Here is a 13,494-nt window from a genome sequence, read left to right on the forward strand (position 1 = left end):
TGATTGAAGTGAGAAAGTCAAGAAATATGGCAGGTCAGGAGATGGATCCTTACAGGGACTCTAGTAGGAGTGAACAGCAGGTCCTTTTGAGTCAGATGACCAGGATTCTTGATTGGCTAATTAAATTTTCCTGTGCCTCAGTTTTATTTTGGTCAATACCTACCTCAAAAGGTTGTTTTGAGGGTGGTGAATAACATCTAGAAAGCGCTTTGAATAGTTTGTGGAATAGAATTAAGGACCCAGTAAATGTTGGCTGCTATGACTTTTATTAAGAACATCCCAGTATTTGCACACTCTCCAGGCCAGAACTGTCCCAACTGGGCAGGCTGTCACTGGTCAACAAGGAGTAGCTACATGGCACAGGGAGTGGTGCTACATGGACAAAGCTCCTGGTTCCATTCTAAGAGAGATGGAAGATCTTCCCACAAAGACCAGTGTACCCCTATACATGGTGTTTCCTTGGGAGGATGATCCCTTTGGTACTCTGGAGACCTCAGGACCTGACACCAGGAGGTTCTACCTGGGAGCATCAGTCCCCAACTCTGTTACCCAACATGCATCATGGGGCCAGGATCAACTACCTGGAATTTAAGAATGGTTTATGCTCTGCAAGGAGAGCTAAAAACAAAACAAAACAAAAACAAAAAAACAAAAAACCCTCTGGTTTCCTAGGACAAAACACTATCTTGATCTTTGAAAGGGCAATTCGGTGAAGACACCAAAGTCTTTGTAAGCACACCAACCTGAGCTCCAGTTCCAGAGCAAATCACTGAAATCTTCCGGACCTTACCTTCCTCATCTATACAGAAATAGAAGGTAGTGAGAATAATAATCTCACTGGATTATTGCTAGGTTTGAATGAGGTGATGGGGGGCAAAGCACCGAGCATAAGAGATTGGCACCCAGCAAGCATTCAACTGGTGGTTCCCTTTGCCGGCCCAGAGCTAGGGCCATGGCCTATGGACAAGGTAGATGGCTCTGAGAACTGAGTCTCAGATACCCAGGCCTCGGGTCCCTCCCTGCCTCCCCATCCCTCCCGGACCAGCTCTTGGACCCCCTCCTCACCTTCCCAGCCCCAGACTGCTACTAAATTGATGAAGCTAAAAGGGTTTGATCATGTCGGTATATTTATATGTAAATACAAAACTGTATCGCTATAAGATATTGAATATGAACATTTACAATTATTTTCTGAATCTGACTCAGTCCATTGACGTTAAATACAAAATGAAGAGATTGTAAAAATAAGAATATATACATTCAAAGAGCTTATTACAGTATAAAATTATTGAGGTCTGATCAGCTGCCAACCTCATCTGTGATGGGGGAGGGTTTAGGGGTTCCTGGGATTTTCTTGGGAATGTGGAGTGCCGGGGACTCTTGACTCCATCCCTGGCACATCAGGCTGGGGAGGCTGGGAGCAGACAGGGACAGGTTGGGTGAATAGGGGGCAAACAGTGATTGCAGGGAACTGCCTCACCCAGCCAGGGGTCAAGCTTTTTATTGACACAGAACCCACCCAGCTTGAGCTCCAAAGTGTGGCAGGCTGCTAGGCAGGAAGAGATGGGCATTTGAGTGGACAGGGCCAAGTTGCATAAGGAAAGGAACTTTCTAGAAAAGAAAAAGCTCACTCCCAAGGAGGGATTCTCATAGTAGTTTCCTTTCTCCCACACCTGGGTTCCCTCTCTTTCCCTCTAAGACTTCGTACCAATTGCTCTTGGCTCTGACTGCTCAGTGAGTTCATTTCTACTTCCAGACCCCAAGCCCCAAGGGACAGTGAGAGGAAAGAGGGGTCTGGAATCACAGTGGAGGTCTATTCCTCAAATTGGCAAAGTAAACAAAGTAAAATCACCAGATAAGAGCAATTCATGCTGAGTTAAACCAGTGTCACCACAAACCAGAATTCTCGGCTGCAACAAGCAGTCTCCTGGAAAGAGATAAGTCATTATGTGAGAATGAAGGCCTGTGGCAGGAGCATGAAGAGTGGATGTGTGTGTCCTCTTCCACCACTCTGCGGTCTGACAGTAAGAGATATGATCCCCAACCCCAGCTAGTCCAGGATAAACAGTAGGGTCCAAGAAGCAAGCAGTCCTGAACTGCAACACGGAACCCCAGGAACGTCTACAAAGGAGTATCTCTGTGTATATGTATTTATAGAATACGACCATATTATCACATACAATATATATTATATACACACGTACATATGGACCCATACATGTAAGTGCGCACACATACACACACACACAGAGAATGACAGAAAAGACTGGAATACACGCCCTAGGTATAAACGTGCTTGGCACTGGGGACGTTCTCTAAAGTATGTAACTTGGTCAAGCTCTCTGGGAAGGAGGGTGGATGCTCACACCAAACCTCCCCATCAAATCCTAGCAAAGGGAAGGAATGGGAAAGAGACCTCGAGAAGGAGAATGGCATTGGGAAAGGGGGGAGGGAGGTTCCTTCCCCACTTACCTCGGGGCCCCTGGCAAAAACCGATAGCCACAATTTGGTTTTAATAAGGCACAGTTCGATAGCAGGTGCTAGGAATTAAGAACACATTGCTGCTGGCCCTTTCTAGTGGCAACTTCACCACATCTATCTAGCCAAAGGGAAAGACTGCCTTGCGTGCACGAGTGCGCCAGGAGACACAAGTATAAGGTTGGTCCATTGCTTCAGCGTAACTGGTGGCAACCTACAGGCTCAGCGGTGTCCAGGGTAGTTTAAGGAAGGATGGCCAGCAGGTAGGAGGATCGTGGGACAGTTACTGACCCTCCATGGCCAGGAGGTTATGACTGGAGGGCACCATGCCCTCCCTCTCTGCGAACTCCAGGATTGCCTTGTAGCAAAAATAGTACTGCTCAGGGGTCTGGATGCTGAAGGCCCTCTGGGTCCTCATGCGGGACACTGTCTGGAACACATTAAGGGTGCCAAGCTCCTCCAGCTGTGCCAGGCAGATGTCCAGTGAACAGAAGGTACCTGAAGGAAGGAAAAAAGTGGTCATACCTGGTCTAGCTCTCCTGCATCCCTCCCTGTACCAAATGACCCAGGCAGGTTGGATGAATGAATTCAAAGGCAGGGTGCCTCATGGCAGGAAGCCAGCTGGCCTTAGGCCTGAAAGGATTCAAGGATAAGGTCACTTTGGACTGTTGGGAGTCCAGAGAAGTGAGAAGGCCTCTTGTCTCTCAGGACAGTATGGAGGTAACAGGAAGAGTAAGTGGAAAGGTGACAGATAGGAACTGCCTGCTTTAATCTTAGACAGAATGACAGCATTCCCACACCTGGCCCCTAATTTTCAGAGACTCCACAACTTTTCCACAGAGACCTAACACAAACCTATTCTTCCTGACTTTCTCCCAAAGGGACCTCTGAACTAGAAAGGCCAGCAGTCCCTGCAATGCACATCCCCTTAAGGCAAAAGCTGCTAACTAGCTCCAGAATGGAGAGCACAGCACAGGGTGGGGATGTCCTTAGGGAGGGGGATGGGAAAGAAGCAACAGCCCAGCTGCACTCCCTGGGACACCCAGGTGACAGTGATGGGGTCAGAAGACCATCATGCTGACGGGAGGTATAAAGCATCAAACGCTAGGGGCCTGGCCTGTCAAGTGTATTCTGGCCAGTACAGCTGGCACCAGGGATACCAAACGTACATAAGGAGGAACTTTCATGGCGATTCACCACCAATGGATCAAATTCTTGCAAACTGGCAGTAAGAGCATTGTTATTACCCCCATCCTTACTGCCTCTGGAGCTGCTGCATCAGGTACATTACCTGTCCTGCCAATGCCCGCACTGCAGTGGACCACAATGGGTGGCTCAGGGCACTGCCCTTTGGAGCGTGCACCCATGCTGCTGACGGCCAGCCTCTGCTGGTTCCTGACCACTCTTAAGAAGTCAATGAGAGAAGCTGCTGAGGAAGGGACACCATAGTCTGGCCAGCTCAGGAACTGAAAGTGGGTCACCTGGCGTTTCTGCCGTTCCTTGAATGGGAAAAGAAGCAAAAGTTAATGAGGTCATTTCTGCTTGCCCAGACTACCTTTGGCTTTTCTATATTCTCGACACCCTGGTATCCCCACCGCCAAGGTTCCTGCCTACCACCCTTAACTTCTTCCACAATCGCTTCTCTACAAACCCAAAAGAAAGGTTAAGTGTCTGGAGAGGACACAATTCTCTATACTGGAGGATTCAGATTTCTTACAATTTTTATTCCTAAGTAATGCCACTGCTGGGTTGAGACAATATGGCTCTATTGGCTCTGAGCTGAATATCCTGATCTTGTTCCCAGAAAAATGAAAGTAACTTATAAGCTGCCTGGAATCCTGCCTATTCCCTCTGGAGATTTTCTTTACAGTAAAGGTTCTCCTCCAGCTTAAAAAAAGTGAGAAAATAGAAACTGGGATTTACCTCCGTGTTGTAAATTTCTAACGTTGTTTTCTTATAATGGTTCATGTTCTCCACGCCTAGATTGGTCACCGTGAGGAAGCCGAATCGGATCCGAGAGTCTCTTTCTAAAGGCCAGTACTGGCCACACTTTCTCCTGCCGCCCTCCTCAAAGCTGAAGACAACACAGAGCAAGGTAAGCCTTCTGTCCTCCCTCTCCGCAGCAGTAAGCCCGCTGTCCCCATGATCTGCTGTACCCCTAGCAGCAATGTCATCTCTTGCATTGCTTCTAACCGGTATCTTGGCTTCTGGGCAGGAAAGGAAGAACACCTTCGTTCTGAACACATATAATGACAGCTAATTTTCTGCATGTACTCACTTAGCAGACATTTATTGAGTGCCTGCTACACCATTTGGCCCCTTTTCTGATACTTCTTGGTACTCTTCACACATCTGGGATAAATACTGGGTGGACAAAAAAAGACAGTAGAGGAAATGTGGTGGGCCAGACTGAACTCTCTGTCCTGTGTCTCAGCCACTGTTCATTCCCTTCCCCATTATGGGCCCTGGGCTGAGAGGAGTGGGAAAGGCACAGCTCCTGGGAGCCAGCATGAGGTTTGGGTAAAGGCCTAAAATCCACGTCACTGCCCTTTAGTGGCTCCAAAGTGCTCCATGGTGGTCCTTCTTCCACCACCATCTCTCCAGATCGAAGGCGGTTGTGACAGTGCCACGAGAAAGGGAACCGAGCAAACATTTTCATTAACTTTCTTCTCCTCATCTGAAATAGGTTATCGTTACCATAATGACAATGATGATACTAATGAATCTGTGTCCTAAGGTTTTGGCAGATATGCAGACCAAAATTTCAAAAGGGTTCTTTGCATCAAGAGCTTCCCTGCCTGACCTATTATGTTTCATCTCTCTTTTTGCAATTCTCTTATAGGCAGAAATACAAATGAGCAGAAAAACGATCAAAAGTAGCAGGGAAGGGGAGAGCAGAGGGGAACTGGTAATTCAGAAGCCAGGAAGACAGCTGCTCTTTGGAAGTAGGGAGCAGATTAAAAGTGAATTACCCCACATTTCCCAGGACTTCCGTTAGTGGATGAGGCCAGGACCTTGGAATAGCCTATAACTGGCACAGGGTCACCAGAGCCATTGATTAAAGTTTTTTCAAGTTAGATCAATCAATCTCTACCATTCCCTGGCTATGTTAATTCTGGGTCCACTAAGAAAAAGCTAAAACATCTCAAACTCTTTGCCATGGCTTTTCTAATCCTCATTGTTCTAAAAGTTGAATCCCCTTTGGAATCCTCCATGCTTACAAACAGGGTGGGGGCAGAGTGCAGTTGGAAGAAAGAGGGCTCACCGGGTGGTCATGACAATCACCAGGACTTTTTGCTCCCATACCATGAGCCAGAAGTCACGATAGGTATTCTCCAAAGGGCCTGGAGTAAAAGAAGAAGACAAGGAACATAACTCTGGGAAGCCCTTTTTTCCTTCTCAGGCATTTCCGGTTTTCTCCCAACTAGTAACTCCCAAGTACAGACACCAGCTCCCTGCCCTTCTCACTACATCCCTGCTTTTCAGGGTGGTCCTTGAACCACTGGCACCAGCACTATATGCGAGAGTGTTAGAAATGTGCAATCTGGGGCTCCTGGGTCAGTTAAGCATCCAACTCTTGGTTTCCACTCAGATCATGATCTCGTGGTTTCAAGAGTCTGAACCCCACATTGGACTCTGCATAGGCAGCACGGAGCCTGCTAGGGATTCTCTCTCTTTCTTTCTCTCTCTCTCTCTCTCTCTTTGCCCTTTCTCCACTCACACTGTCTCTGTCTCTCTCAAATAAAACTAAAAAAAAGAAAAGAAAAAGGAAAGAAATGTGCAGTCTGCATTTTAACGAGATCCCAGTTGAAGCCGTAGGTAGGTTATAGTTTGAGAAATACTGTTACACACCCTCTCAAGAGCCTTACCATCAGGGCTTCAGCTGGCACATCCAGACAGATGGTATCTACTATGTACACACTTCTAGCTGCTTTCATCTCCCCTAAGCTTATAAACATCAGTAGCTTACTGAATCACTCCCCCTCCATATCCCATCATGGGTCTCCTCAGACCCAACATGCTTGCAATCCAATCTCTTCCTTCAAAATGAGCTTTCTCTCTCTACTTTCCCATGTCTGTTAACAGTACTGGCATTTGTAAATCACTCAGTTTTAAAAAGTCAACTCTGACTTATCCATTTCCTTTATCTCCCAGAGCAGCCACCAAGTCCTAGAGATTTTCTGCCTTTGAATTGGTTTTGGTTTTTATCCTTCTGTCCCCATCTTGCTCTCCCGGCCCAATTTCACTGCCACACGGACCACATCATCTTTTGCCAAAGTTACTATATCATTCTGGTTTACCTTTCTAAATAGGACTCTTTCTCTCTCAGTCTATTCTGGATGCCCCTGCCAGTTGAATCTTTCTAAAAACTTCCTTCATCACAATATAGACAGCTCTTGATGGCACAGCTGGATCAAAACGGCTTAACCATTTAATTCACATGGTCTTACATTAGTCGTTTTACTTTGTGAGAATTAAACATGTCTCGGCAAACATGGTACTGAGGGTAAGAGTCACGTTGTCAGGTTCCCTTTTTATTTTTATATTTATTTATTTATTTATTTATTTATTTATTTATTTATTTATTTCAGGTTCCCTTTTTAGAGTTAGAACTTCACAGGGCTGAGCGCTCAGGGGAAACCTGGAAGATACCTGTGGGCCACCAGCTCCCTTTTAATCAAGGAGCTAATCACTTGGGGTAATTCAATGTGTGATCCAACATCACCTAACCTCTTTGGGCTTCACTTTCCCAGTGCTTTTTCCTCCTCTGCTTACAGGGAAGAAGGGCAATATTAAGGGCTAATTTTGTCCTGGAAGTGTGCTGGTTTCACTGCCATTTTTGCTCAAGCCTTTTAGCAGCATTAATGTTTCATGATACTAGAATTCCCTCTTGGCAGAAGTGGACACTGCCAAAAGCATATAAAGTCTTGGAAACAAGCTAAATGTCTACCAAGAGAGGATTAGTTAAATTATGGCCTATCCCCAATTTAAGCAGTCCATAAAGGTGATTTTGTAAGACCTGTTACTTTTGCTATGAAAAGATATTCACAAGATACCATCAGATGAAAAAAGAGGTAATATATAGCAAGAGCCCATTTTGTTAGCTATTTTGTATGTCTGTATCTATTTGATCACACAGAAAACAGTTTGGAAGGAGGTGCGGCAAAATGTTAACATTATCTCTGAGTCTTAGCGTTATGATTGAATTTCATCCCATCTTCTAAATTTTCTACAATGCACTTCCATTACCATCGGATGCATGTGAAGCAGATACTAAGAACTCCCTTTCCCCATCTCAGACTCCTGGCCTTGTCCACATCCCGCTATTCTGCACCAAGCAGCACTCATATCCTTTATCTTCCACATTTACATCACTGGCAAAAATGGTGTTGTCAATCAGCGCACCTACAACCCAGATACTACTCAGACTCACGCTTGGCAAAGAAGGGTCAGAATTTCCTCCAAGGCATCAGAGAAATTTAGAAGGGAAAACTGCACTTCCCAGATCAGTGGTTTATGCTGACATGGGTGAAACAATCCTCTGACTTGGCTTGCAAGGACTTTTGAATCAAACAGACATACGTTCAAATCCGGGCTCTCCCACTTACTACGTGTGTGATCCAACATCACCTAACCTCTTTGGGCTTCAGTTTGTTCTTGGGTTAATAAACGTTCCTTGCAGAGTCTCTGTAATAATCGGATGAAGATTATATACCTAATACATAATAGATACTCTCAAGAGATGACAGACATTATTTGTAGAAATATTATTATTAATGATAATCAGAAGGGCACCTGGATGGCTCAGTTGGTTAAACATCTGATTTTGGCTCAGGTCATGATCTCACGGTTCCTGAGTTTGAGCCCCTCATCAGGCTCTCTGCTGTCAGCACAGAGCCTGCTTCAGATCCTCTGTTTCCATCTCTCTCTGCCCCTCCCCAACTCACGTGCACTCCCTCTCTCTCTCAAAAATAAATATATTAAAATAAAATAAAATAAAATTTTATATCAGAATACTCAATATAGCCAAGAAAGTTAGCCCGGCAAATCAAATCAGCCTTCTCCACATCACAAGACCCCATTTTCCAGTCCTAAGAGAGTGCTGATTCTGTCCAAAGGTGATCTATGCTTGACTCAAAAAATCTCTCTCATACTCTTGGAGGAGTTTCTTCTGGACAAGTCCTTCAAAGCTGCCCTAAAGGATCCAATCCCTGCATAAATTACAACTCTAAGCAGTGGCTTTGCCTCATAAATCCGAGAAGGAAGCATTCTGAGGCACCCTAGAGCCAATCCTCACCCTCCGTAAGTCCAACCATGCCAAGGCCATCTTCCTCAACAAAGCCCCCACTTTCAGGCAGATCACATCATATCCTGTATACCAAAAATCTTTCCTGATAATTCTCATTTCTTCTTAGGGTCTTGAAAGGACTCCTTTTGGAGGGAGTGGTCCCTTCTAGGGGGAAAATATAAACCTGTGACCATCAGACCAATTAACAATGTACCAAGAATCCATTTTTTTCTCCCTCAACACTTACTTTGAAAAATTTGAAACTGATGAAAAGTTGGAAGAATATTACAATGTACTCATATATTCTTTAGGTAGAAAGCTATCATTTTTAGCTATCATTATAAGACATTTGTTTGTATATACATACACAAGAATATTTCTTAACAGAACTATTTAAAAGTTAGTTCCAGACATTATGACATTTTATTCCTAAATATTTAGGCACATATTTAGAATAACAAAGACATTCTCCTATACCATTACAATAACAATACCATTAATCACACTGAAAAACAATTAAACACTGATACAGTAATATTACCTAATACACAGTTTCCAATTGTCTCAAGTTTGTCCTTAATAGCTTTTTTCTCTAAACTGAGGTTCTAATCATGGGAATGTGCTTTTGGTTATCCTATCTCTTTAGTCTCCTTTAACCTAGAGCAGTTTCCTGCCTTTATTTTCCATGGCATTAACTTTGCAGGGTCTAAGCCAGTTTTCTTCTAGTATGTCCCACCATCTGGATTTGTCTGGTTTATTTTTCATGATCAGATTTAGACTTAAAAACTGGCCACAAACAATACAAGTTATGTTGTACAGTTCTCACTGTATCACAACAGAGGCATAATATCTATTACTGGTGATATTAAGTATGATCACTTGGTTAAAGAGGTAATTGCCAGATCTCTTGCTGGCCATGGTCAGCGATGGTCAAAGGGCCTAAAGCCCATAGGGTGTCTGTTACGTGCTCCTGTGTTATGATCTCTTCCCACCCTCTTTGAAGGCAACTTGGTATTCTCCTTGAGATGGCAGAGGCCAGGTCAGAAGTAGTACTGGGGCCCAAAGGAGCATTTATAGAAACTCTATATGAAATCTTCCTAGAGTCCAGTACTTCACAGTCAACTAGTATAGACTATCCATGTCAGAAGACTGCTGGGTGCTCTCTGATGGCACAGGGACCAGCAAAAGTCTCTTAGGACAGCAACACCCTTTCATAGATTGGACTGAATCTCTGAGAAGTCCCACTGCTGTTTCTGGCCTCCTGGACACAAAGAACATCTCACTGGCCACTGAGTTCTGGTGTCCCATTCCTCTGGGTTGGTAATATACAATCCAAAAACTTGTGGCAGTGTTATATTCAAATCTCCAGTTTATCTCTGCAGCGAGTTTCCAAGCATATCTGGTACAGAAACTCTATACCTCTCCTCTGCCTTCCTGAATAACCCTCAGTCTTTATGAAAGGCCAGGAGCTAGTGGCCACAACATCACCTCAAATGATCATTTCCTTTAAAAACCATGCAATCATCTGGTGCAAGAAATCACAGGTAGATGACAAAAAACCAACTTTGAGGGGCAGACTAACTTACCTTGTGTACCAATGTAAGCATTCTTCTGCTTGTAGCCATCCATGAAACTGGCATTGATGTAATCTGTCTAATGATAAAAAGGAAATATCATTGCAGCTGTGTGGAATATACCATTTGGATGGGAAAATTATATACTAGGTAAATAAAACCCAACGTGTAGATATTCTCTTCTTGTCAGGCAGAAAGTGAGGAAAGCGTCAGTGCAAAACTTAACTTCTACAGATGTTACTGGAACAAATGGATATCCACATGCAGGAGGAAAAAAAAAAAATCAAGCTGGCTTGTTCCTCACACTATACACAAAAACTAACTCAAAACAGATCACCTAATGTAAAAGCTAAAATTACAAAACTCTTAGAAGAAAACATAGGGTTAAATCTTTGTGACCTTGGGTTAGACAAAACCTTCTTAGCCATGACATCAAAAATACAAGCAACAAAAGAAAACCAGATACACTGAACTACATTAAAATGGAAAACTTTTGTGCTTCAAAGGACACCATCAAGAAACTAAAAAAGGGGCACCTGGGTGACTCGGTTGAGTATCTGACTCTTGGTTTCAAGCTTAGGTCATGATCTAGCAGCTTAGCTTACAGGTTCGAGACCCTTGTCGGGCTCTGCACCGACAGTGGGAAGCCTGCTTGGGATTCTCTCTCTCCTCTCTCTCTGCCCTTCCCCTGCTCATGCTCTCTCTCTCTCTCTCAAGATAAATAAATAAGCTTAAGAAAAAAGAGTAAACCCCACACAATGCACATATTTGATAAGGGACTTGTATATAGAATATATAGAGAGCCTTCACAATTCAATATTAAAAAGACAACCCAATTTTATTTTTATTTTTTTTAATGTTTATTTATTTATGAGAGAGAGAGAGAGAGAGAGAGACAGAGCACCAGTGGGGGAGGGTCAGAAAGAGAGGGAGACACAGAATCCAAAGCAGGCTCCAGACTCTGAGCTGTCAGCAATGCCCCAATGCGGGGCTCAAACTCATGAACTGTGAGATCATGACCTGAGCTAAAGTCGGACGCTCAAGCAACTGAGCCACCAGGCGCCCAGGACAACCCAATTTTAAAATGGGCAAAGGATCAGAATAGCCATTTCTCTAAAGATACACAAATGGCAATAAGCACAAGAAAAGATGCTCAACATTATGAGCCATCAGGGAAATGCAAATCAAAACCACAATAAGTGGGGCGCCTGGGTGGCTGAGTCAGTTAAGCATCCGACTCGATCTCAGCTCAGGTCTTGATCTCAGGATCATGAGTTCAAGCCCCACATTGGGCTCCACACTGGGCATGGAACCTACTTAAAAACAAAAAACAAAACACAATGAGATACCACTTCATACCCAATAGGATGCCTACAGGTACAAGTGGATGATAACAAATGTAGGCAAGGATGGTGCAAAAACTGGAACCCTCATATGCCCCTACTGGGAATGTAAAATGGTGCAGTCATGTTGGAAAACAGTCCAGCGGTTCTTCCAAAGCTTAAACACAGAGTTACCAAATGACCCAGCAATTCCACTCCTGAGGGAAATGAAAACATATGTCCACAGAAAAACTTACACAAATATTCATAACAGCATTATTCATAATAGCCAAAAAATGGTATTCACCTGCTGAATGTATAAATAAAAGTGGCATATCCATACGACGGAGTATTATTTAGCAATAAATGGAGTGAAGTACTGCTACATCCTACAACATAGATGAACCTTGAAAACATGCTGAGTTAAGAAGTCAGACACAAAAGGCCACATATTGTAAGATTCCATTGATATGAAATGTCCAAAACAAGCAAATCTCTAGAGACAGAAAGTAGACAAATTGTGGGGGAAAGGGGTGTGACTGCCAAGGGTGTGGAGTTTCTTTTTCAGGTGATAAAAATGTTCTAAGGTTGATTGCAGTGGTTGCCCAACTCTGTGAATGTAAGAAAAACCACTGAATTATACACTTTAAATGAGTAAATTGTATGGTATGTGAATTACATCTCAACAAAGATGTTAACTACCGAAAAAGGAGTCCATTAAGATTTGTAGCACTGGTTCAAAACCAAAAGGGAGGCAAGCCAAGCAACCTGAGTAGGATCATCCTGTCCATGCTGCCACACACAAAAGGCAAAGCGTGACTGGAGAAGGAAGAAAGCTATACCTCATATCCAGGACCATCAACAGCATGGGCCAAACACCCAGACTCCTTTACTACCTGAATTAACACAAAGCAATAGCCAGACAAATTCAGAGGCGTCTCAATGAACAGCTCTTGACTCAATTCTCTTCTGGGGGCCTTCTCTAATCTCCCAGTGTTTTCAGTCTTATTTACTTCCACATCATTAGCTATCAGGGAAATTAAATAGGATTTAGTCTTTATTATTTTTATTATACCTTCTCACAAGATCTCTGCCAATGTCCTTTAATCCAAGCTGATAAAAGAGAAACACGGATGAAGCTACAGTGTCAAGTTTTGGTATAACTAGTTGAGGGGATCTACCAGTTACGATGAATAGCAGAGGGTGTGAAGGGATATAGGAGGACAAAAGGAAAAAAGTCCAATGTTAACCTAGAGAAAGCACATACTCCACTCTACTCTGGAGAGGTCGGAGTGACTCCCCAATCCATCATTTTTTCTCCACTGGGTTCCACCACTTGGAAACCAGTCTGAATTGTCAGTATCCACAGCCACCTTGAGAAGACATCTCCATCTCATGGTCGTTACTTGAGTATGTGTCTGTTAGGCAGCCAGTCTACCTCGTCCTCCCACAAATTATTTAGTCAAGAGTTTCCCGCTTTCTCCTTTCACAGCAGTTGATTTTGACCTCATACTACTAGTGTGTTCTACTCTGACTGAGACATCTTCACTGAGCTAAGGGACCATTTGCAGCAGACCCAGCAAGCTAAAAGCCTCACTCACTCCCAACCAGACTTGCTCAATCTAGGGCCCACCACAGTCAGTCAAAGCTATCCTCTGCCCAGCCTGGCACGTTCAAGTGGTACACCCTGCAGGACCCAAGTGAGAAGGCACAGAAAGTACAAAGGATTTACCTGGTACATGCCAATCAACACTATTCTATAAGTAATATATGGTATATAGTATTATATATTATATATATATCACATATATATATGATATATTATACTATA

At 43.7% G+C, this 13,494-nt stretch overlaps 1 protein-coding gene across 3 annotated transcripts in view; it reads right to left on the reverse strand.

The window, feature by feature from the left end:
- Positions 1–247: 247 nt before the first annotated feature.
- PTPN9 (protein tyrosine phosphatase non-receptor type 9) overlaps positions 248–13,494 on the reverse strand; it is an 82,086-nt gene continuing 68,839 nt past the window's right edge. For all 3 annotated transcript variants that reach the window (XM_040493314.1, XM_040493313.1, XM_040493315.1), the window contains 5 exons: positions 10,354–10,420; positions 5,744–5,822; positions 4,402–4,552; positions 3,770–3,977; positions 248–2,976 (listed from right to left, as the gene is read on the reverse strand). In XM_040493314.1, coding sequence (XP_040349248.1) covers positions 2,762–2,976; positions 3,770–3,977; positions 4,402–4,552; positions 5,744–5,822; positions 10,354–10,420 — 720 coding nt within the window. In that variant the 3' untranslated portion in view covers positions 248–2,761. The remainder of the gene's footprint in view (positions 2,977–3,769; positions 3,978–4,401; positions 4,553–5,743; positions 5,823–10,353; positions 10,421–13,494) is intronic.

The sequence above is a fragment of the Herpailurus yagouaroundi genome, unplaced genomic scaffold (genome assembly GCF_014898765.1).
Source record: "Herpailurus yagouaroundi ecotype Mexico unplaced genomic scaffold, PumYag 184, whole genome shotgun sequence".
Lineage (NCBI taxonomy): Eukaryota > Metazoa > Chordata > Mammalia > Carnivora > Felidae > Herpailurus > Herpailurus yagouaroundi.